The 22,808-nt window shown below is 36.9% G+C and overlaps 1 protein-coding gene across 7 annotated transcripts in view; it reads left to right on the top strand.

Moving 5' to 3' along the window:
- The window catches only part of CROT (carnitine O-octanoyltransferase), a 61,990-nt gene that overhangs the window by 26,803 nt on the left and 12,379 nt on the right, over nt 1-22,808 (top strand). For 3 of the 7 annotated variants that reach the window (XM_060157187.1, XM_060157186.1, XM_060157188.1), the window contains exons 8-17: nt 2,266-2,359; nt 3,216-3,341; nt 4,966-5,067; nt 10,796-10,879; nt 11,289-11,396; nt 11,623-11,753; nt 19,308-19,431; nt 20,927-21,005; nt 21,096-21,189; nt 21,311-21,430. In XM_060157187.1, the coding sequence (XP_060013170.1) occupies nt 2,266-2,359; nt 3,216-3,341; nt 4,966-5,067; nt 10,796-10,879; nt 11,289-11,396; nt 11,623-11,753; nt 19,308-19,431; nt 20,927-21,005; nt 21,096-21,189; nt 21,311-21,430 (1,062 nt within the window). Of the gene's footprint in view, nt 1-2,265; nt 2,360-3,215; nt 3,342-3,378; nt 3,465-4,965; nt 5,068-10,795; nt 10,880-11,288; nt 11,397-11,622; nt 11,754-19,307; nt 19,432-20,926; nt 21,006-21,095; nt 21,190-21,310; nt 21,431-22,808 lie in introns of those variants that run through there. The other 4 variants (XR_009542014.1, XM_060157189.1, XR_009542015.1 and 1 more) reach the window with 4 other exon arrangements.

Below are 22,808 nucleotides of genomic sequence, written 5' to 3'. Positions count from 1 at the left end.
AAGATCCTGATTTCAGTTCCTTTGGATATATACACAGAACTGGGATTGCTGGATCATATAGTATTTCTATTTTTAATTTCTTGAGGAACCTCCATAGTTTTTTATAGTGGCTGCACCAATTGAGAGTCCCGCCAACAGTGCAGAAGGGTTCCCTTTTCTCCACATCATCGTCAACACTTGATATCACTTATCTTTTTGTTAATAACCATTCTGACAGGAGTGAGGTAATATCTCATTGTGGTTTTTACTTACATTTCCCTGATGATTAGTGATGTTGAGCACCTTTTCATATACCTGTTGGCCATTTTTATATCTTCTTTGGAGAAATGTCTGTTCAGTCCCTTTGCCCATTTTTTAATCAGATTTGTTTTTTTGCTATTAAATTGTAGGAGTTCCTTGAATATTAACCTCTTAATCAGATGTATGGTTTGCAAGTATTTTCTCATATTCTGTAGGTTGCCTTTTCACTTAGTTGTTAACTGTGCTGAAGCTTTTTAGTTTGATGTAATCCTACTTGTCTGTTTTTACTTTTGTTGCCTGTGCTTTTGGTATCATGTCTAAGAAATGCTTGCTGAGGCCAATGTCTAGAAGCATTTTTTCCCATGTTTTCTTCCAGGAGTTTTATTGTTTCAGGTCTTACATTTAAGCCTTTACTCTGTTTTGAATTGATTTTTCTGTATGGTGTAAGATAGGGGTCCAGTTTCATTCTTTTGTATGTGGTAATTTTCCCAACACTGTTTATTTAAGGGGCTATCCTTTTCCCATTGTGTATTTTTGGCTTCCTTGGCACCTCAGTTGACTGTATGTAAGTGGATTTATTTCTAGGCTTTCTGTTGTGTTCCATTGACCTGTATATCTGTTATTTGTGCCATACTATTTTGATTACTGAAGCTCTGTAATATATTTTGAAACCAGGAAGTGTGATGCCTCCAGCATTGTTCTTCTTGCTTAAAACTGCTTTGTCTATTTTGTGGTACCATATGAATTTTAGGATTATTTTTCCTGTTTCTGTGAAAAATGCCTTCGGATTTTAATAGGGGTTGCCTTGAATCTGTAGATCACTTTAAGTAGGATGGACTTCTTAATGGTGAGGATTTGGCAGTTACTACCTGACCTTTTATTATCAAACTTAAAATGTCATTTCAGGTTTAATACATTTTTCCTGGTGATTTCTCTCTGATAATGACTGTTTTTTTATGACGTGGTCCTTTCCCACTGAATATTAAAATGGCTATATCAGGGAGTGGGGAAAAGTTTCATAGTAAAAACTGGTGCTCTCAGGTGGTAAGGGAAGGGCAGCAGCTCATACCATATGGAGAAAAACAGTGAGGTAGATTTTATTCCTTAAGCATTCAGAATTTATCCTAGTTACTATGGCCGCCATATAACCACCAACTCTGTAAGCTTTATTTGTAATTGAAGCAAAATCAGAGTTAGCAAAGACAAGTAAGCAGGAAGAGATAAGGCAAGTTGCTTCCACCATAGATGCAGATTGTTTGTTATAGAAGTCTTCATCTACTCCACAGGACACCATTAGTTTCAAATAAAGGCGGAGGAATTTTGCAGCAAGGAATTCATTCCTTGAATGATAAAGTCACAAATAAGGGATGGCTACTAGTGGTGCGTTTTGAGCATTTATTAAGCTACAGTAGCTCACTTTCTGAGAAACCTATGGAAGCGTTTAAATTGAGGTAATTTCTTAGCATATGTTATGAGGAAGTAGGGATGAAAATAAGCTGTAGATTTTTGATGAAAATTTCTTTGTGGAAGAACCCTGTTATTTACCTGCTATATGTTTAAAGATACGTGAAACTTATCAGACTAGGATTATAGAATGCTATGGGGGGAAATAATTTATCTTTAGCTAATAGTCTTTATAATGATTTTAAGTAAGAATGGCATATGTGAAAACATTTAAAACTAACTACATGATATTTCTATTTTGGGGGTTAAGCCCAAGTATTACTTGGGTACAGAATAAGTCCTCTGTTAATATATACACATAGTTTTTAGTTAGATAAAATGTACATAATATTTGTGAGATTTGTCAAGTATACTTACGGTATTAATAGGCCACATAATCACTTTAAAAAAAAATAAGATGTGCAGGAAATAACTCCATTGCTGTTGAGACCATAATCTCTTTCTTTGGATAATATATCAAAACATTTAAATACTTATAAACTTTATAACCTATTAAAGGCCAAAGTAGCTGGTGATCCTGCCTGTGCTCTTTTTGAATCCTCTTTATTTAATCTTCCAAAGGCAACTGACATACATCCAAAAGAAGTGCCATAGTGAACCTGATGGACCTGGGGTAGCAGCGTTAACTAGTGAGGAGCGAACTCGATGGGCTAAGGTTATAATTTACATTTTTCTTTTCTTTTGAGGTATAATTGACTTACAACATTATATTCAACTATACAACATAAGGATTCAATATTTGTATATATTGAGAAATAATCACCACAGTAAGTCTAGTTAGCGTCCATCACCATACAGAAAGCTAAAAAATACTTTTTTTTTTTTTTTTGCGGTACGCGGGCCTCTCACTGTTGTGGCTTCTCCCGTTGCGGAGCACAGGCTCCGGACGCGCAGGCTCAGCGGCCATGGCTCACGGGCCCAGCTGCTCTGCGGCATGTGGGATCTTCCCGGACTGGGGCACGAACCCGTGTCCCCTGCATCGGCAGGCGGACTGTCAACCACTGCGCCACCAGGGAAGCCCTAAAAATTACATTTTTTGTAATGAGAACTTTTAAGATATACTCTCTAGAAGCTTTCAAATATGCAATACAATATTATTAACTCTAATTTACACTTTTGGGGTGAGGGTATGCTATTTTTATTTTATTTACATTTAAATTTCAAACACTGAGCTCAAGTATATGCTGGCCCTTTGTTCAGATTTTTGAAGTAAAGATAAATGGACAGACAGCTTTAAGTTTTAAGCAGCATTAAATACATTGTACAATATTAAACTATTAGAGAAAATCTAGGGGGTGGCATAACTTTATACCTTTATGCATTTAGTAGCACAAGTATAGGGACCAGCCATGCAGTTGGAGGAAAAACCTGTTCAGGAGTCAACAGAGAGGTTCTTGAATTCACACTTTTCTTGATGAACCTTTTTGGTAACTTTTTGAGAACCTATTAAGATTTTCTGGATATTTTTTATTTAATTTGTAACATTTTATTATTATCTCCTTGCCCTTTAGGCACGAGAATATTTGATAAGTCTTAATCCAGAGAACTTGACTATGTTAGAAAAAATTCAGAGCAGTTTACTGGTATTTTGTTTAGATGACGGCAGTCCACATGTAACACCGGAAGATTATTCTCAGGTATTCAACTATCTTATTTTGTTATTTCTTCCCACAGATTTTTCTGGAGGACTCTTGTGTAAATTGAACATGAGAAGAATTTTGTTACATGCAGGACTTTTTTTTTTAAACCACTTTATTAAGGTATAATTGACATACAAAAAGCTGTACATATTTAATGTATACAACTTACTGAGTTTGAAATATACACCCATAAAACCACTGTGAAACATAATTGTGAAGACAGTTGTTTCCTGTATCTTGGAAACACCTTTTATCTTAGAATGGGGCAGCTAAGAAAAGAAAGTGCAAATACTAAGTCATAAAATATTTAATGCAGGCTTTTAAAACATTTTCTTAGCTATACACACACACACACACACACACACACACACACACGTATCAAATGAAGATTATACATAAATAATGCTCTGTAAATTCTTGCCACATTGTTTAGCTCCATTTAGACATCTTATATGTTGTTTAAAGAAGTATGTCTATTATTTGCTTATCAGATGTCAGTGGTTCCCAACCTTTTAATTGATCATATATACAGGAAATTTGCATAAGATGCTGGGCTAAATGAGATTTCATACCAAAGGTGACATGAGAACCTACCTATAACCCACACCAGTGGGCCTTGATATCTTAGTTGGTGAGGTCTGTCCTAAGAATTATATCATTCTTGTGATTTATTTTATCATTTGGTTTTATAGAACACACTGACTTTAGTGAATTTAAGGGTAATTGTGGCCTACTTTTTTTTTTCTGGGGTAATATCATTTCCTGGGAAAAAAATAAAAGGTAGTAGTCATATTTGTAGGAATCTCAGAGTCTTTTGAAAACACTGAAGGTACTTCATAATACATTCATCAATATTAAATGTTAGAAATAAAATAATATAGGATTGAAAAACCTTGTAGCTAGAAAACAATTTTTCCTCTTCCTTAGCTGCATTTGTTTTTAAGTAGAATCAACAAGCTTCTTGAGGAAGAATGTGTTTTCATGAAGTGTTGCTCAAACTTTTTTGCTGCAATCTACAGTTAGGCATATTTAGATTGCAGCCCATTACACACACACGCGCGCACACAAGCGTGTGCACACTTACACATACATACATCATAGAAGTTTCACAAAACAGTAATAATTACTTTGACTATCTGCGATGTACTCTGATATTTATGTTCTATTTTATTCTTTCTTGTAAAGAATGTTTACTGTGGTTTCATGACTCACTTATGGCCCAAACTTACCATTTGAGAAACTGGCTTAGTGGGATATGAATTCTTGAAATATTTTTCTTGTAACTAGACTTTAATGACTAAACTTAGCAATGCCTCTTATCCTATTCAAGTTGCAAAAGCCTTGTCCTTTCAATTGTATATTCTCTAAACATTCATGAATGTTGTACCATCATTCTCTTTTCTGGTAGAATTTCTTGGATTTTGAGTACTATTTAAAGTCAAGGCCAGAATTATTATCTCTTGAATATAATATTTTATTAAATTTTATTAAATTTGGTTTACCTGAAGAGGAAAAGTGAGATCATGTGTGTTTGTGTGTGTGTTTGTGTGTATTTAAGATATAAATACTTAAAAGCCAATATTAAAATCCTTTAAATTTGGAAATATTACATTTATTTTAGGTTGCTACAAAGGTTCTTACTGGAGATCCAACAGTACGCTGGGGTGACAAATCTTATAACTTGATTTCCTTTTCTAATGGAGTATTTGGCTGTAATTGTGATGTAAGTAAACTACTGAAATTATTTTTTCCTTTTACTCTTTTAGTTTAATGGAGTAATCTACAGTACTTTGCTGTTCTGTGGTAGAATAAGTAAACACTTATTTAGCTTTATGGCATTAGAGTAAAAGGTTTAGTTATGAATTCTCAGTGAAAATAGAGTATAGGACAAATTATTTTCATCTGTAGTGAGGATAACAGTGTGGTGTGTATCTACAAAGTGGAATTTGCATGCATTTTTATGTAGTATAAGCTCTTTTAAAATCCACTGTTACCTCTTGTTGAAAATTTTAAAACCTATTTTAAAAGATATAGCATTAGTATATGTTCTATGCACGGAGAAATGTATGTGGATATATTTCTACATTTACCTAGTAATTTTGTGACCTTGTTAAAAAAAAGACACATGATCTTTGGAACATTATTTACTTCTGGATATTAAAATGTCTGGTACTGAATTCCATTTTTTACCTTCTTCATAAAACAAACACATGCACACACACACACAACTTGTTTCTTTTCTGTTCTCCCATGGTTGTCTTTATTAGCTCTACTTTGCCATTTTCTGATGGACATTCAGGAGGTCTATGAACCAAGAAAATTAAAAAATCAACCTAAGTCACAATTGCATTATATACTTATAACCTCATTGTAATACTTTTCATAAAGTATATGATTTGGTATAAAGTAGTATGAGGTAGATTTTTTGTTTGTATTTGGGGGCTTTCCTCCGAAGTATTGATATTTAGTGACTGTAAGATACTAAAAAAAATCCTGTTACGTTGATCTGGGTTCAATAGTTGTATTAATCAGTATTTATTCAGTTTTAGGTGATCGAGACCTAAGTCAAATTGGCATTAGCTTATGAAGGTATTTATGGCATAGGGGTACAGCTAAATTTGGGTAATGCTGACTTCCAGTGTCCAGATGCTTTCATTAGAAATTTCTCTCTCCATTTTTTGGCATTACTTTCCTATGTTTGGCTTTATTTTTATGTAGACTACACCATGTGATGGTTGTACCTACAGTCTCATGTTTTCACAGCTCTCCTCGTAGGTTAGTGTTCTCCGTGGAAATAGCCAGCCTTTTTTTTTTTTTTTTTTTTTTAACCCGAGTGGTTCCAGCAAAAGACCTGGGAATAATGCTCATGTGTTGTATTGGCCTGTGTGAATCGTGCACATCCCAGGGAGTTAGCTGCTCTGATTCGCCTGGCCTGGGTCACATACCAAACCTTGGGACCTAGCTGGTAGAATCACTCATTCAGACCACCACAGAGATGTGTGCTGATTGCCTAAAGAAAAATAAAGTAGCTGTTATTGCCGAGGAAGGTGGTGTGGTTGATGTGCAGGTAATAGAATGTCTTCTACAATAAATCTTCAGGGTGAAAGGTTGCCATGAGTCATTTTGAAGATTTGCTGTCTGTCCTCTTCCTTACGAGTCCAGTGTTGACAAAAGATTTTGTGTTACTTGCCTCAGCTTTTTTCTCTTCAGCTCCTTGTTTGCTTCTTCTTGACCTCCTCAGTTTGGTTCATAGCCTCACTATTCCTTGGAATCTGTCCATTGTAAAGTAGCTAACTACCTTCTGGCTTCTTCCCTTCATATCTCGTTGACTTGTCAGCTGCAGTTGATTACCCTCTTCTTCATATGCATCTGACACTGCCTTCAACCTCCTAACAGTCTTTTTGGGTCTCCGGATTCTAAAACTGAGCTTAATATTATTCATAACCGTTTTCCCCTGTGTCTGCTCTTTTCTCTGGTTCAGTAAGTTTCATTGACCATTTCTACATAGGTAGCTTGCAGTTATATTTTTCCAGTTTTTACCTATTATTCTCATCTTGAGAGTTTTGTTTCACCATATGTTAAATTGTCCAAACTGGATGTTACATTGTTACGTAAGGGTTAGTTACTCTCATCATCAAGAACTCATCATCTTGCTTTCCTCCCTCACTCCCAACCTCCTAAAAAAACCATCTTGCACTACTTGTATTTTTACTGATGGCATCAACATCCTGCTGTTTGCTCAAATTCAGGAGAAAAACTTTAATGATGTTTCTATCTCTGAATAAAAATACTGGTCCCATAATGAGCATATATCTTTGCACAACTGAAATGCTTTCCTGTAGTGAAGTGTATGGACATATTTCATGTGTATGCATTGTCACCCATATACTTACCAAATTGATCTGATGATCTCCACTTGACCGTATGCTTTTATTATTTATTTATTTATTATTATTTTTTTTTGCGGTACGCGGGCCTCTCTCTGTTGTGGCCTCTCCCGTTGTGGAGCGCAGGCTCAGCGGCCACGGCTCACGGGCCCAGCCGCTCCGCAGCACGTGGTGTCTTCCCGGACCGGGGCACGAACCCGTGTCCCCTGCATCGGCAGGCGGACTGTCAACCACTGCGCCACTAGGGAAGCCCGACAGCATGCTTTTAAAATTCCATGTAGGTTCCCCTTGCAACCTACGATGATTGCTGAAAATGCTATTTAACCAATGTAAAACATTATTAGTAAAGTATATATACTGTAAAGTTAAGTTGTTCTTAATCCAAATTCATATTGCTGCTCTTTTCCATTGGTGCTTGAATATATACTTTTGTGATTATACTACATAATAGCATTTCCCTGTTGGGATTTAAAATCCTGGGGTCAACTATTTTGTCTTCCTTATATAGGCTTTGTTGTAGGCTTTTGTAGAAGTACATAGGAAGCATGTAATGAACATTAGTTGTTAATAACAGTAGTTACTAATTATTGCTGTGGGCCAGGATCTGTAGTAAGTACTTTATAAGCATTATTAAAATCATTTTTCACAGCTGCTGTATGCAACTAGGTATTGTTTTCCCTACTAACAGATGAGGCAGTCTACTTAAAGAATTAAGTAACTTTCTCAAGTAACTTACTTGAGAAACTAAACTTACTTATGTAGCTAGTAAGTAGTAATGTTTGGACTCAGAACCAAAGTCCACATTATTAAACAGTATATTACACGTATTGCCTCCATATAAATGAAAAGAAAAGATAAAACTTATGTGAACAAATAAAGCATCAGGAAAGCATTTGATTTTTTTCTATTCTATTTTCTATTTCTATTTTTTTTCTATTTCCTAACTTTCCTGTTGTGGAGCACAGGCTCCAGACGCGCAGGCTCAACGGCCATGGCTCACGGGCCCAGCCGCTCTGCGGCATGTGGGATCTTCCCCGACCGGGGCATGAACCCGTGTCCCCTGCATCGGCAGGCAGACTGTCAACCACTGCGCCACCAGGGAAGCCCTAACATTTTTTTTTTAAATTGATGATTAACTTTCTGCCAGGAGATGAATGGGTAAAATTATAAGTCAAAGAGATTTATATCTTTCAGTCATGCTCTTTCGTACTGGTTCCAGTATAATACTGTTGTCTTCAATGAAATAATGTATGCAATACCTGTGAAAGTTCTTTGTAAAGCTACAAAGTACTACACATTTGTGAGATGCTGTTAGAAAAGGGTCTTGTCCATGACCTTTGAGTCTTGTTATACGTGCTGTTGCTGGCAGGCGGGATGAACTGCTCTTGCATCTTGTACTGACCTCCCTAGTAAGCCTTTCCTGGTGCTTTGGTGGCTGCTTACCTGCTAACGATATACCGTGTTTCTAGGCTCCATGGGGCCGTAATACAGGGCAGCAAAGCTGTGTAATGTTAAGGTGATATTTAAGACACCTAATTACACCCTCTGAAACTGGGCCCAAGTGTGCTGAATTCATATCTTAAAACTCCCTTCTTTCTCTCCAAGGCTAGCGGTGTCACTTTCAGTTCATGGATGGTAATTGTGTGTAATGTAAACTGGTAGCCTTAACCCAGAGGGGAAAAAACCGCATGTGATGTAATTGTCATCAAAGGAACATGGAGAAGATAAGGCAAAAAGTTTATCCTCCAGAATAAATGATGGGAAAATTCACTAGCCACAGTTCCTTTCTCTAAATACAGCTGTCAAAACTATGACACCCCTGTAACTCAGCGCATCTTTCCCACATTCCTTAAACATTGAGAATTATTTCTGTCACATTGAACACTCTTGTAGATATATACACAAAATCATTATGCTTTTAAATACTTATCTAGTGGACTGTGTGTTTACCAAAAGAAGTTCATACCCATCCTCCATTTAGCCTTCAGATTTAGTCTGCCACCCCCATCTGCTTTTCCATAGTGCTTTTAAAATTCCAGAACATTTTAGCGTTGTGTATGTACATACGTATACCTCCTTTGACTTCCAATACAAATAGCAATTATTTTCTCTAGATTATTCATGTTTACATCCCTTCCCATTACCTCAAGAGCCCTAATTAAGTGCTTCTGACTTTAAATATTTGTTCTTTCTCAGAAAATAAAATACATCAGGTACTTACTATACTGTGGAATATCCATCTCTTTATCATTACAAGGTGAGGCATTTGAGAATTCTGCATTTTATTATGTGTTAAGAGTGGAGAGAAGGTGAAAATAAAATATTGGGTCAAGTTTTGTTTTGTTTTTTTAATTAGTAGACTTTACTTTTTAGAGCAAGTTCCAGATTTACAGGAAAATTAAGCAGAAAGTACAAAGTGCTCACTTGCTCTCTTTCCTGCACCCCGTTTTATATCTTGCATTGGTATATGTTGTTACATTTGATGAACCAATATTGATACATTATTGTTAACTGAATTACATTGTTTCACTATTTATTGTACAACTTTATGGTTTTGCCAAATGCATAATGCCATTCATTTCCCGTTACACTATCTTTTTAACTCAACACAACCATCAGAGTGATCCTTTTAAATTGTAAGACAAATCATGTCAGTGCTCTGTTCATAACTCTTCAATGTCTTCCACTTTTATAAAGTAAAAATTGAAAGATACTTTATTTTTTTATTTTATTTTTTTAAAGCATCTAATATTTTTTATTTTCTCTAATTTTTATTTATTTTTCCATTTTTAAAAATTTTTAAACATTTTTATTGGAGTATAATTGCTTTACAATGGTGTGTTAGTTTCTGCTTTATAACAGACTGAATCAGGTATACATAAACATATATCCCCATATCTCCTCCCTCTTGCATCTCCCTCCCACCCTCCCTATCCCACCCCTCTAGGTGGTCACAAAGCACTGAGCTGATCTCCCTGTGCTATGTGGCTGCTTCCCACTAGCTATCTATTTTACATCTGGTAGCGTATATATGTCCATGCCACTCTCTCACTTCGTCCTTCGTCCCAGCTTACCCTTCCCCCTCTCGGTGTCCTCAGGTCCATTCTCTACATCTGTGTCTTTATTCCTGCCCTGCCCCTAGGTTCTTCAGAACCAATTTTTTTTTAGATTCCATATATATGTGTCAGCATATGGTATTTGTTTATCTCTTTCTGACTTACTTCACTCTGTATGACAGACTCTAGGTCCATCCACCTCACTACAAATAACTCAATTTTGTTTCTTTTTATGGCTGAGTAATATTCCATTGTATATATGTGCCACATCTTCTTTATCCATTCATCCGATGGTGGACACTTAGGTTGTTTCCATCTCCGGGCTATTGTAAATAGAGCTGCAGTGAACATTGTGGTACATGACTCTTTTTGAATTATCGTTTTCTCAGGGTATATGCCCAGTAGTGGGATTTCTGGGTCATATGGTAGTTCAATTTTTAGTGTTTTAAGGATGGGTCAAGTTTTAACTTACAAAACGTATTCACAGTCTTGTGTATTTTCATTTTAGCATGCTCCTTATGATGCAATGGTTATCGTAAGCATCAGCTATTATGTTGATCAGAAAATTTTTGAGAGTGAAGGAAGATGGACGGTATGTTAGAACAAATATTTCATCCCTTTCTCCTCATAATTTTTTTTTATAAATTTATTTATTTTTGGCTGCGTTGGGTCTTCGTTGCTGTGCACGGGCTTTTTCTAGTTGCGGTGAGTGGGGGCTACTCTTTGTTGCGGTGCATGGGCTTCTCATTGCGGTGGCTTGTTGCAGAGCATGGGCTCTAGGCGCATAGGCTTCAGTAGTTGTGGCTCGCAGGTTCTAGAGCACAGGCTGAGTAGTTGTGGCGCACGGGCTTAGTTGCTCCACGGCATGTAGGATCTTCCCAGACCAGGGCTTGAACCCGTGTCCCCTGCATTGGAAGGTGGATTCTTAACCACTGCGCCACCAGGGAAGCCCTCCTCATATTTTTATAGATATAATATTTTTAAGTTTTCCCTATTTTCAGGGTTCAGATAAAGTACGGGATATACCACTTCCAGAGGAGCTTGTTTTCACTGTGGATGAAAAAGTATTAAATGACATCAACCAAGCGAAAGCCCAATATTTCAAGCAGGTAGATTTTTCACTTTTCTCTTTGATAGTGATACTTTATCTTATAACTACTATATATGAATATTTGGCTATCATCCAAGTATGATGGCATAAAACATTTAAAAATTACAACTTTGATACCTTTATGTATGTCTGATGATTATTTTAATGCAAATGATATTTTGGTTATCTTTGGGGTATTCTCTTTAGGTGTTTTTTCACTGTTCGTATTTAATTCTTTTTGTTAGGCATCTGATCTGCAGCTTTTGGTCTATGCCTTTACGTCTTTTGGCAAAAAGCTAACCAAGAAGAAGCAGCTTCACCCTGATACCTTTGTTCAGCTGGCACTTCAGCTGGCCTATTATAGACTTCATGGACGGTGAGGACCATTCATTTTCCACTTTCAGAGTCTTGAAGTCCAAGGCTATCTTTACTATAGCTATTCTGTTGTAACTCCCCAGTGTTTTTTTTTTTTTTTTTTGCTGTACGCAGGCCTCTCACTGTTGTGGCCTCTCCCATTGTGGAGCACAGGCTCTGGATGCGCAGGCTCAGTGGCCATGGCTCATGGGCCCAGCCGCTCCGCGGCATGTGGGATCTTCCCGGACCGGGGCACGAACCCATGTCCCCTGCATCGGCAGGCGGACTCTCAACCACTGTGCCACCAGGGAAGCCCCTCCCCAGTGTTTTTTGTTAAGTTTTTCCCAGTTGGCACTGTGCCCTAGTTTGTACTTTCATCAACAGTGTTATTAGAGTTTCCATCTGTGACACTTTAACAGTCTTTCCTTGTTTTTCATTACCTTGATATTTTTGAAGTGCCTGCTCTCTTCTGAGAGAGATTTGTCATTCTTTGGAATTCAGATCGCTTGGTTTTCTTGCAGCCTGTTTTCAAGCGGGTTCATGAAAAAGTATGGTTTCATATATTAGACAGTCTTTACTCATTTTTAGGATAGAAGAGATGGTATGTTATGACTTTCTACATCCTAAGCAGAAGTGGAAGCTCCTTGATCTTCCTTTTTAAAATTTTACCTGAGAATATGTATCTTTAAATGGGGTGTTTAGATTATTTACATTTAATATAATTATCAATAAGGTTGGGTTTAAGTCTACAGTCCTGCTGTTTCTCTTTATCCCATCTGTTTTGTGTTTCTTCTTTGTTTTTTTTATCTTCTCTTGAATTCCTAGTTTTTTTTATTGTTCCTTTTATCTCCATTATCAGCTACACTGTTTTTTTTTTTCTATTGGTAGGGTTTTACAAAATACATCTTTTTTTTTTTTTTTTTTTGCGGTATTCAGGCCTCTCACTGTTGTGGCCTCTTCTGTTGCGGAGCACAGGCTCCAGACAAGCAGGCTCAGCGGCCATGGCTCACGGGCCCAGCCGCTCCACGGCATGTGGGATCTTCCTAGACCGGGGCACGAACCTGTGTCCTCTGCATCGGCAGGTGGACTCTCAACCACTGCTCCACCAGGGAAGCCCAAAATACATCTTTAAACTTGCAATCTACCTTCAGATATTTTCCACTTAAAGTGTAATGAAAGAACCTGAAAACAATGCTTTTATTATGCTTATCTCATTCTTTGTGCTATTGTTGTCATACATTATACTTGTACATATGTTAACAACCTAATGATGCACTACTATTTTTGCCTTCAACAGTCAGTTATCTTCTTTTATTGTGGTAAAATATAAATAAAATAAAACTTGCCATTTTAACTATTTTTAAGTATATGATCCAGTGGCATTAATTACATCGACTGTGTTATGCAACCATCACCACTATCTATTTCCAAACTTTTTTTTAACCACTCCAAACAGAAACTCTTTACTCATGAAGCAATAATTTCCTATTCTCCTATCCCAACCCCTGGAAGTCTCTAATCCACTTTCTGTCTATATGAATTCACCTGTTCTGGATATTTCCTCTAAGTGGAATTATACATTATTTGTCCTTTTGTATCTGGCTTATTTCACTTAGGATAGTATTTTCAATGTTTGTTCTTTCATGGCTGAATAATGTTCCATTGTATGAATATACCACATTTTGTTTATCCATTCATCTGTTGACAAATGCTTGGGTTGTTTCTGCCTTTTGGCTATTGTGAATAACACTGCTGTGAGCATTCACATACATGTATTGGTTTGAATCCCTGTTTTCAGTTCTTTTGAGTCAATAACTAGGAGTGGAAGTGCTGGGCTGTGTGGTAATTCTATGTTTAACTTTTTGTGGAACTGCCCAACTGTTTTCCACAGTGGATACCATTTTTACATTCCCACCAGCAATATACAAAGTAATGTATAATTGTTCTACATCCTTGCCAGCACTTACTTTTCTGTTTAAAAAAAAAAAGAAGCCATCCAGAGTACTTGTGAAGTGGTATCTCATTGTGGGTTTTATTTGCATTTCCTTAATGACTAATGAGGTTGAATATCTTCGTGTGTTTATTGGCCATTTGTATATCTTCTTTGGCAAAATGTCTATTTAAATCCTTTGTGCATTTGGTAATTCAGTTGTCATTTTGTTGCTGAATTTTAAGGGTTCTTTATGTATTATAGATATGAAACCCTTATCAGATAGGTGTTTTGCAAATATTTTCTCTCATTCTGCAGGTTATCTTTTCATTCTCTTGATAGTATGCTTTGATGCACAAAGTTTTAAATTTTGAAGTTCAATTTATCTGTTTATTTCATTTGTTGCCTGTGCTTTTGGTGTCATATCCAAGAAATCATTGCCAAATCCAGTATTACAAAACTTTCCCCATATGTTTTCTTCTAAGAGTTTTATAGTTTTAGCTTTTACTTTAGGTCTTTGATCCATTTTGAGTTAAGTTTTGTGTAGGGGGTATGGTAAGGATCAAAATTCACTCTTTTGCATATGGATATCCAGTTTTCTTAGCATTATTTGTGAAGAGACTGTCCTTTCCCTATTGAGTGGTCTTGACACTCTTGTCCAAAATCAATTGACCATAGATGTGAGGGTTTGTTTCTGGGTCAGTGTGTTGTTCAGTGTGTCTCTTCTTGTGTTCATACAACACTGTTTTGATTATTGTAGCTTTGCAGTAAGTTTTGAAATCTGGAACTAATGAGTACTTCACCTTTGTTCTTTTTTTTTTTAAGATTTATTTATTATTTATTTTATTTATTATTTTTGGCTGTGTCGGATCTTAGTTGCGGCATGCGGGACCTTCGTTGATGCATGCAGGATCTTTGCTTTGAGGTGCGTGGGCTCTTCGTTGTGGCGCGTGGGCTTCTCTCTAGTCGTGGCGTGTGGGTTTTCCCTTCTCTAGTTGTGGCACGCAGGCTCCACGGTGCTCAGGCTCTGTAGTTTGCAGCATGCAGGCTCTCTAGTTGAGGCGCACGAACTCAGTAGTTGTGGCACACGGGCTTAGTTGCCCCAAGGCATGTGGGATCTTAGTTCCCTGACCAGGGATTGAACCTGTGTCCCATGCATTGGAAGGCGGATTCTCTACCACTGGACCACCAGGGAAGTCCCCTTCACCTTCGTTTTGTTGTTGTTGTTGTTGTTTTTGCGGTACGCGGGCTTCTCACTGCTGTGGCCTCTTCCGTTGCGGAGCACAGGCTCTGGACGCACAGGCTCAGCGGCCATGGCTCATGGGCCCAGCCGCTCCACGGCATGTGGGATCTTCCCGGACTGGGACACGAACCCACGTCCCCTGCATCGGCAGGCGGACTCTCAACCACTGCGCCACCAGGGAAGCCCGACCTTCGTTCTTGAAAAGAGGATTGTTCTGGTGACTCTGGGTTCCTTGAAATTCCATATGAATTTTAGGATGGGTTTTCCCATTTTTGTAAAAATGTCATTGGGATTTTGATAGAGATTGCATTGCATCTGTAGATCTCTTTTAGTAGTATTGTCATCTTAACAATATTAAGTCTTCTAATCCATGAACATGGGGTCCCTTTGCATTTATTTATGTCTTTTTAAGTTTCTTAACTTAAAAAAAAGTTTCTTAACTTAAAAAAAACTTAAAGTGTTTTGTAGTTTTTGGTGTACAGGTCTTTTTGCCTCCTTGGTTAAGTTTAATCCTAAGTATTTGATTCTTTTTGATGCTGTTGTAAATTGTTTTCTTGATTTTCTTTTCAGATTATTTATTATTAGTGTATGGAAATGCAACTGATGTTTGCATGTTGACTTTATATCCTGAAACCGCTGAATTCATTTATTAGCTCTAACAGTTTTTTGTGGACTCTAGCGTTTTATGTATAAGTCCACACATCTGTGAATTAGAGATAGGTTGGATTTTGTCAAAGGCTTTTTCTGTATCAATTGCGATGATCATATAGGTCTTTTTCTTCATTCTATTAATGTAGTATATTATGTTGATTTTCATATGTTGAACCATCCTTGCATTCCTGGGATGAATCCCACTTGGTCATGGTGTATCATCCTTTTAATCTGCTGCTGAATTCAGTTTGCTAGTAATTTGTTGGGGATTTTTGCATCTATATTCATAATGGATATTGGTCTATAGTGTCTTTTCTTACTGTGTCTTTTCTTGCAGTGTCTTTGCCTGGTTTTGGTATCAGGGTAATGCTGGCCTCATATTATGAGTAAGGAAATGGTCCCTCCTCGCCAGTGTTTTTGGAAAAGTTTGAGAAGGATTGGTGTTAATTCTTTAAGTATTAGAATTCATCAGTGAAGCCATCTGGTCCAGGACTTACCTTTGTTGGGGTTTTTGATTGCTCATTCATCTTGTTACTTGTTATACATCTAGTCAGATTTCTATTTTTTCTTGAGTTAGATTTGGCAGTTTGTGTGTTTCTCAGAATATGTCCATTTCATCTAGGCTATCCAGTTTATTGTATACAGTTCATAATATTCTCTTACAATCCTTTTTATTTCTGTAAAGTCAGTAGTAATGCCCTTTTTCTCATAGTTGCTTGTAGTAATTGGAGTCTTCTCCCTTTTTTTCCTTAGTGTAGGTAAAAGCTTGTCCATTTTGTTGATCTTTGCAAAGAACCAACTGTTGGTTTAGTTAACTTTATTTTTCATTTCTGTATTTTGTTTATCTCTACTGTAATCTTAATTAATTTCCTTTTTGCTGGCTTTGGGGCTAGTTTGCTTTTCTTCTTTTTTAATTCTTTAAAGTGTGCAGTTAGTTTACTGATTTGAGATCTTCTTTAGTGTAAGTATTTAGAGCCATAAATTTGCCTCTGAACAGTGCTTTTGCTTCATTCCATAAATTGTGGTATGTTCTACTTTTCATTCATCACAAGGTGTTTTCTCATGTACCTTCTGATTTCTCCCTGAACAATTGGTTAAGAATTTGTTGTTTTATTTCTACATATTTGTGAATTTTTCAGTTTTTCTTTTTATTGCTTTTTAGCTTCATCCCATTGCCATTGAAGAAGATACTTTGTATGATTCCAATCTTTATAAATTTATTGAGACTTATTCTGTGGCCTAATATATGGTCTATCCTGGAGAATGTTCCATGTACACTTGAGAAGAATTTGTATTCTGCTGTTCCTTAGTGGCATATTCTATATGTCTTTTAGGTGTAGTTATTTATAGTGTTGTTCAAGTCTTCTCTTTCCTTATTAGATCTTTCTACGTGTTTTTTCCATTATTGAAAGTTGGGGATTGAAGTCTGCAACTATTGTTGTAGAGCTGTCCAGTTCTCTCTTCAGTTCTGTCAGTGTTTGTTTCATATATCTTATAGCTCTGTTGTTTGGTGTATATATTTTTATAGTTGTTATATATTGATGAATTAAACCTTTTATCAGTAAATAATGTCCTGTTTGTCTCATTCATCCTTTTTACTTAAAATATATTTTGTCTGATATATATACAGCCACTCCTAATGGAAAAACAAAATGTATAGCCACTCAAACTCTCTTTTGGTTATTATCTTTTTTCATCATTTTACTTTTAACCTCTTACTGTCTTGGTTTCTAAACAGAATCTCTTGTGGACAGTATATAGATGATGTTTTTTGTTCATCTTGCCAGTCTCTGCCTTTGATTGGAGAGTTACTGATAAGGAGGGAGAATTCTGCCATTTAGCTGTGTATTCTTACATGTTTTTGTTCTTCAATTCCTCCATTACTTTCTTTTTTGGTAGTAGTGATTTTGATTTTTTTTTTGGAGTGTACCATTTTGATTTCCCTATTCTTTCTTTGTATTTTTTAAGCCATTTTCTTTATGGCTACCTTGGAAATTACATTTAACATCTTAAATTTATAACAACTTAGTTTGAATAATACCAGCTTACTTTTAATAGTATACAAACACTGTGCTTTTATCCATCTCTGTACTGCCCTCTTTATTTTATCACAGATTACATCTTTTTACATTGTGTGTCCGTTAACATAAATTTATATTACTGTTTTATGTATTTACCCTTTAAGTAAAAAAACTATTAAACATTGTTGTTCTATCTCCCATGTTTCCAATAAACTGGTAGTTAGATTTGGCAACTTGAGACTAGTAATCGATTATTTTTATTATTTTTTATAACAGTAAGTCAAATAGTTAGTATTATTTGTTTCCTATCGCATCCTGTTCAGATGGAGGGTGAGTTCAGTTGTTAGCCAACATCCATTATAAAGTTTCCTCCCTGATTTTTTTACCTAATGGTTTTAGTGGCCATTGATGATCATTACCAAGATCTATTATTTCATTACAGGTTGCAGAGTAGTGATATTTTGTCATTCATTCTTACTGCTTTTATCTTTGTTTTTTAAAGAATGCTATTTTAGTGGTGGTTTGAATTTTTATTTACACTTTCTCCTTCACATTTTGAAAGGATACTATTTCAGCTCAGGGAGACAGTCTTATAGAAACACTGAACAGAGGAGGCTCAATAACTGCAGGAAATCCCTGGTGGTCCAGTGGTTAAGACACGGTGCTTTCACTGCCGTGGACCCTGGGTTCAATCCCTGGTCAGGGAACTAAGATCCCACAAGCTGCGTGTCACGGCCAAAAAAAAAAAACCCAACTGTTTGAGCCCTCTTAATGCCCACGTTCAGACCTTTTACTCTTCCGTTTGATTGCTTTAACTCTAAATTCCTATCACCAGGAAAGTAAGAGAGCTTTTTGTACCAAAAATTGTTGTATCATTCTCCACCCCAGGGAAACAGTCATCATTCTAGGGAACTTCTTAAATAATGCTTTTAGTTAATTCTAGAGTCATTCATGTTCTGTACGAGGAAACTAAAGGCCAAGGACTCTATTACCCCGTATCTTAGTAGCTTAGAACAACAAACATTTATCATCTCACATTTTCTGTCTGTCAGGAGTCCAGGCACAGCTTAGCTGGGTGCCTCTGGCTTCAGGTCTCTTGTCAGGTTGTAGTCAGGGTGTCAGCCAGGACCGTGTCTTCATCTGAAGGCACCCCTTAAAGAGGATCTGCGTACAGTCTCACTCACATGGTTATTAGTAAGGTTCATTTCCTCCCAAGCTGTTGTCCAGAGGCCTCTCTGTTTCTTGCCACCTGGGCCTCTCTACAGGGCAACTCCCAGCATGGCAGCAGGCTTTCCTCAGAGTAAGGAGATGAGAGAGCTCTCTTTGTAACCTGATTTCAGAAGTGACATCTCATTACTTTTGTCATATTCCTTTCATTAGAAGGAAGACACTAAATCCATCCCACACGCAGCGTGAGGGGTTATACCAGGGCATCTGCAGGAGGCAGGGATCACTGGGGCATCTCAGAGGCCACCTGCCACAGATGCCAATGTTCACAACCTGACAGCAGCCAAGCCTTTGAAACATTTCCTGTTATACCAGGCCGCAGTACATTTTGCTCTTTGATGTTGAAAACAGCCTCTTTGTTATTGAAAATCTCAGTCGTAGTCTGTATTGTAGAACTTAGTCTCTGACCAAAGCCAGCTTTATTAGGTGAACTCTCTTTGTAATATAACATTAGAGCACTTTCTTTCTTATGATACATTCTCTTATTTTCATTTTTTCTTGTAGCCCTGGTTGCTGCTATGAAACAGCTATGACAAGATACTTTTATCATGGCCGTACAGAGACTGTGCGATCATGTACAGTGGAAGCAGTCAGATGGTGCCAATCCATGCAGGATCCTTCTACCAGTGTGAGTATTTGAAAAGAAAAAATTAACAGGATTTGTCTGTTCTAAAGGAAACTTGGCTCTTAAATAACTAACTTCTTCAAATCCCTGGATCAGTAAAATATTTTCAGACCTTTTTCTCCGGAAACTTACAAACATTTCTTCATTTGCCAGTGAAGTGTATATACTTGGAAAGAATAAGAAACAGGGAAGACCTGATAAGAAGCCCATTTGTGTCATTTTCTAGGCAAAGTAACTTCAGCACCTTGAGTATTTCACTACTGTTGATCTACCTTTGGATAACACCCATAAAATGTAGACTCTCCCAAAGTGCCTTTAATAGGAAGCTTTTCTTGATGTGGTTGAACATTTTTGAAATCAGATTTTTTGTGTGTGTATTAGAACCAGTACAGCTTTATATGTTTTGTTTTATATTTGAAGCATTTGCACAAAAGGGTAGTTGCTTCCCACTATTTTGGTATTGCATTTGTTTCTTTAGTTTTGATTGACATAGTTATGTATATGTTAACTTATTTTAATTTCATAGAGCTGCTTCATTATCATTTTTGTACAACTATGCTTTAGTTTTGAAATCGTAATCGCTTCTGTCTTTACACTTGTTGATATCACTTCTGTGCTGCCCACAAGTTTCTGTTTTCTTGTTCTGGGAAAGAAATAATCAAGTTGCAGGGTATATAGGAAAGAAAAGGCAGAGGAAGGGGGTAAGGGTAGGGGGGACGGATAGATTGGAAGTTTGGGATTGATGTATACACACTGCTATATTTAAAATAGATGACCAACAAGGACCTACTGTATAGCACAGGGAACTCTGCTCAATATTCTATCATAACCTAAATGGGAAAAAAATCTGAAAAAGAATGGATAAATGTATATGTATATCACTTTGCTGTACACCTGAAACTAACACAACATCTTAATCAACTATACTCCAATATAAAATAAAAATTAAAAAAATAAAGGCAGTGGAAGAAGTGAGCAAAAAGACAGAAAAGTTATACATCTCAAGGTCTTTCTCAGAATCTTTTTTCTCTCCAAAATTACCCAAATTCTAATTACTTTTTAAAAAAATTAATGAACAAATGAATTTTTTGGCTGCGTTGGATCTTCGTTGCTGCGTGCGGGCTTTCTCTAGTTGCAGCGAGCGGGGGCTACTCTTTGTTGCGGTGCGTGGGCTTCTCATTGCGGTGGCTTCTCTTGTTGCAGAGCACGGGCTCTAGGCGTGCGGGCTTCAGTAGTTGTGGCATGCAGGCTCAGTAGTTGTGGCTCGCGGGCTCTAGAGCGCAGGCTCAGTAGTTGTGGCGCATGGGCTTAGTTGCTCCACAGCATGTGGGATCTTCCCGGACCAGGGCTTGAACCCGTATCCCCTGCACTGACGGGCGGATTCTTAACCACTGTGCCCCAAGGGAAGTCCTGCCTAATTCTAATTACTTTGAGCTCAGGTTTTTTGTTTGGTTTCTGTACAGTTTGTTATTGAAGTATCTCTTGATTTTTAACACAGCTTTTTGAGCAGCAGCACAGGATGTTAGAAGCTTTTGCAAAACATAATAAAATGATGAAAGATTGTTCAACTGGAAAAGGTACGTATACTGGTTTTTTTTCTGACTTAAAAGAAAATTCTCTTGTGCTGAAGACATTTTTCTAACTTCAGGTTTGGGGTTTTATTGCAGGATTTGACCGTCATCTGTTAGGTCTCTCACTCATAGCAAAAGAGGAATGTCTCCCTGTTCCAGAACTCTTTACAGACCCACTTTTCTCCAGAAGGTAATATAATGTAGTGTTTTGTAACCTCATCAGTTTCTTTCTTCCTGAATGTTAAAAGCTTTTCAGAAACAATGCAAGCTTCTGTAAGCCTAGTAAAATATCCTTTCTTTGTGCCATACAGTGGAGGAGGTGGAAACTTTGTTCTCTCAACAAGTCTGATTGGTTATTTAAGAGTCCAGGGAGTGGTGGTTCCCATGGTACACAATGGCTATGGATTTTTCTATCATATCAGAGATGACAGGTGAGGCTGCTTTTTTAATTATTTTTTATTTTAGTATATTTTATTTGCATCTATAAATTTTTTTAGAATAGTATTTTATTTATTTTATTTTTTTTACATCTTTATTATTCTTAACTGTGCTCACTTTTGTTGTTTTTGTCTTTCCTACACTATGATTCTGATGGTGTTGTCATCTGTCATGGGCAATTATTTTCTACGACTTAGGCGTTTAATGCGTATTTGTTTCTCTTTCCTGCTTTTGAGACATTTGGCAAATTAGTCCTTTAGGTGTTTTATGCAGGGCACTGTTTCAGGTTGACTCAGTGATCACATCATCATCATCCTCCAAAATCAGTACACATATTACCAAATTTGTTCTACCCAAGGTATTTGATGACAAGTTCAGATAAAATTTGATGGTCTGTAAATATGTGGTGGTTAGTGCATAGACAATACTAATGAGACCAAGACAAGAGACAAGGTAAATTAATTTGTGTTCAGAAAAGGATGTTTTACCAATTCAGATGCATTTCATTTTGGTTGTATGGGGTTTGACTTAAATTTGTGGAAAGAATGAGAAAGAAAATACTAAAACCTGGTAGGGTAAAGAGAGGTGGAGAACAAGGTAATAGCGAATTGACAGAAAGGCTTGGAAAGTCCCCTTTCACAGAGTGTGGCCGTCTCTTCACAGGGATCTGTCAGAGCTTGGGAATTTAGATAATGGGGCTACATATAGCACTGTATGAATAAGAAGAGAGCAGGCTTAGAGGCATTTCAGGTGGAATGTGAAAAATGGGAATAATAATATGTGTGACACCTTATCTTCGATAAAGGAGGCAAGAATATACAATGGAGAAAAGACAGCCTCTTCAATAAGTGGTGCTGGGAAAACTGGACAGCTACATGTAAAAGAATGAAATTAGAACACTCGCTAACACCATACACAAAAATAAACTCAAAATGGATTAAAGCCCTAAATGTAAGGCCAGACACTATCAAACTCTTAGAGGAAAACACAGGCAGAACACTCTATGACATAAATCACAGCAAGATCCTTTTTGACCCGCCTCCTAGAGAAAAGGAAATAAAAACAAAAATAAACAAATGGGACCTAATGAAACTTCAAAGCTTTTGCATAGCAAAGGAAACTAGAAACAAGACGAAAAGACAACCCTCAGAATGGGAGAAAATATTTGCAATGAAGCAGCTGACAAAGGATTAACCTCCAAAATTTACAAGCAGCTCATGCAGTTCAATAACAACCAAACAACCCAATCCAAAAATGGGCAGAAGACCTGAATAGACATTTCTCCAAAGAAGATATACAGATTTCCAACAAACACATGAAAGAATGCTCAACATCATTAATCATTAGAGAAATGCAAATCAAAACTACAGT

This window comes from Lagenorhynchus albirostris, chromosome 8 (assembly GCF_949774975.1).
Source record: "Lagenorhynchus albirostris chromosome 8, mLagAlb1.1, whole genome shotgun sequence".
In the NCBI taxonomy this organism is placed as follows: Eukaryota; Metazoa; Chordata; class Mammalia; order Artiodactyla; family Delphinidae; genus Lagenorhynchus; species Lagenorhynchus albirostris.
Note: the sequence above shows the minus strand (reverse complement) of the source record. Positions and strands in the feature narration are given on the sequence as shown.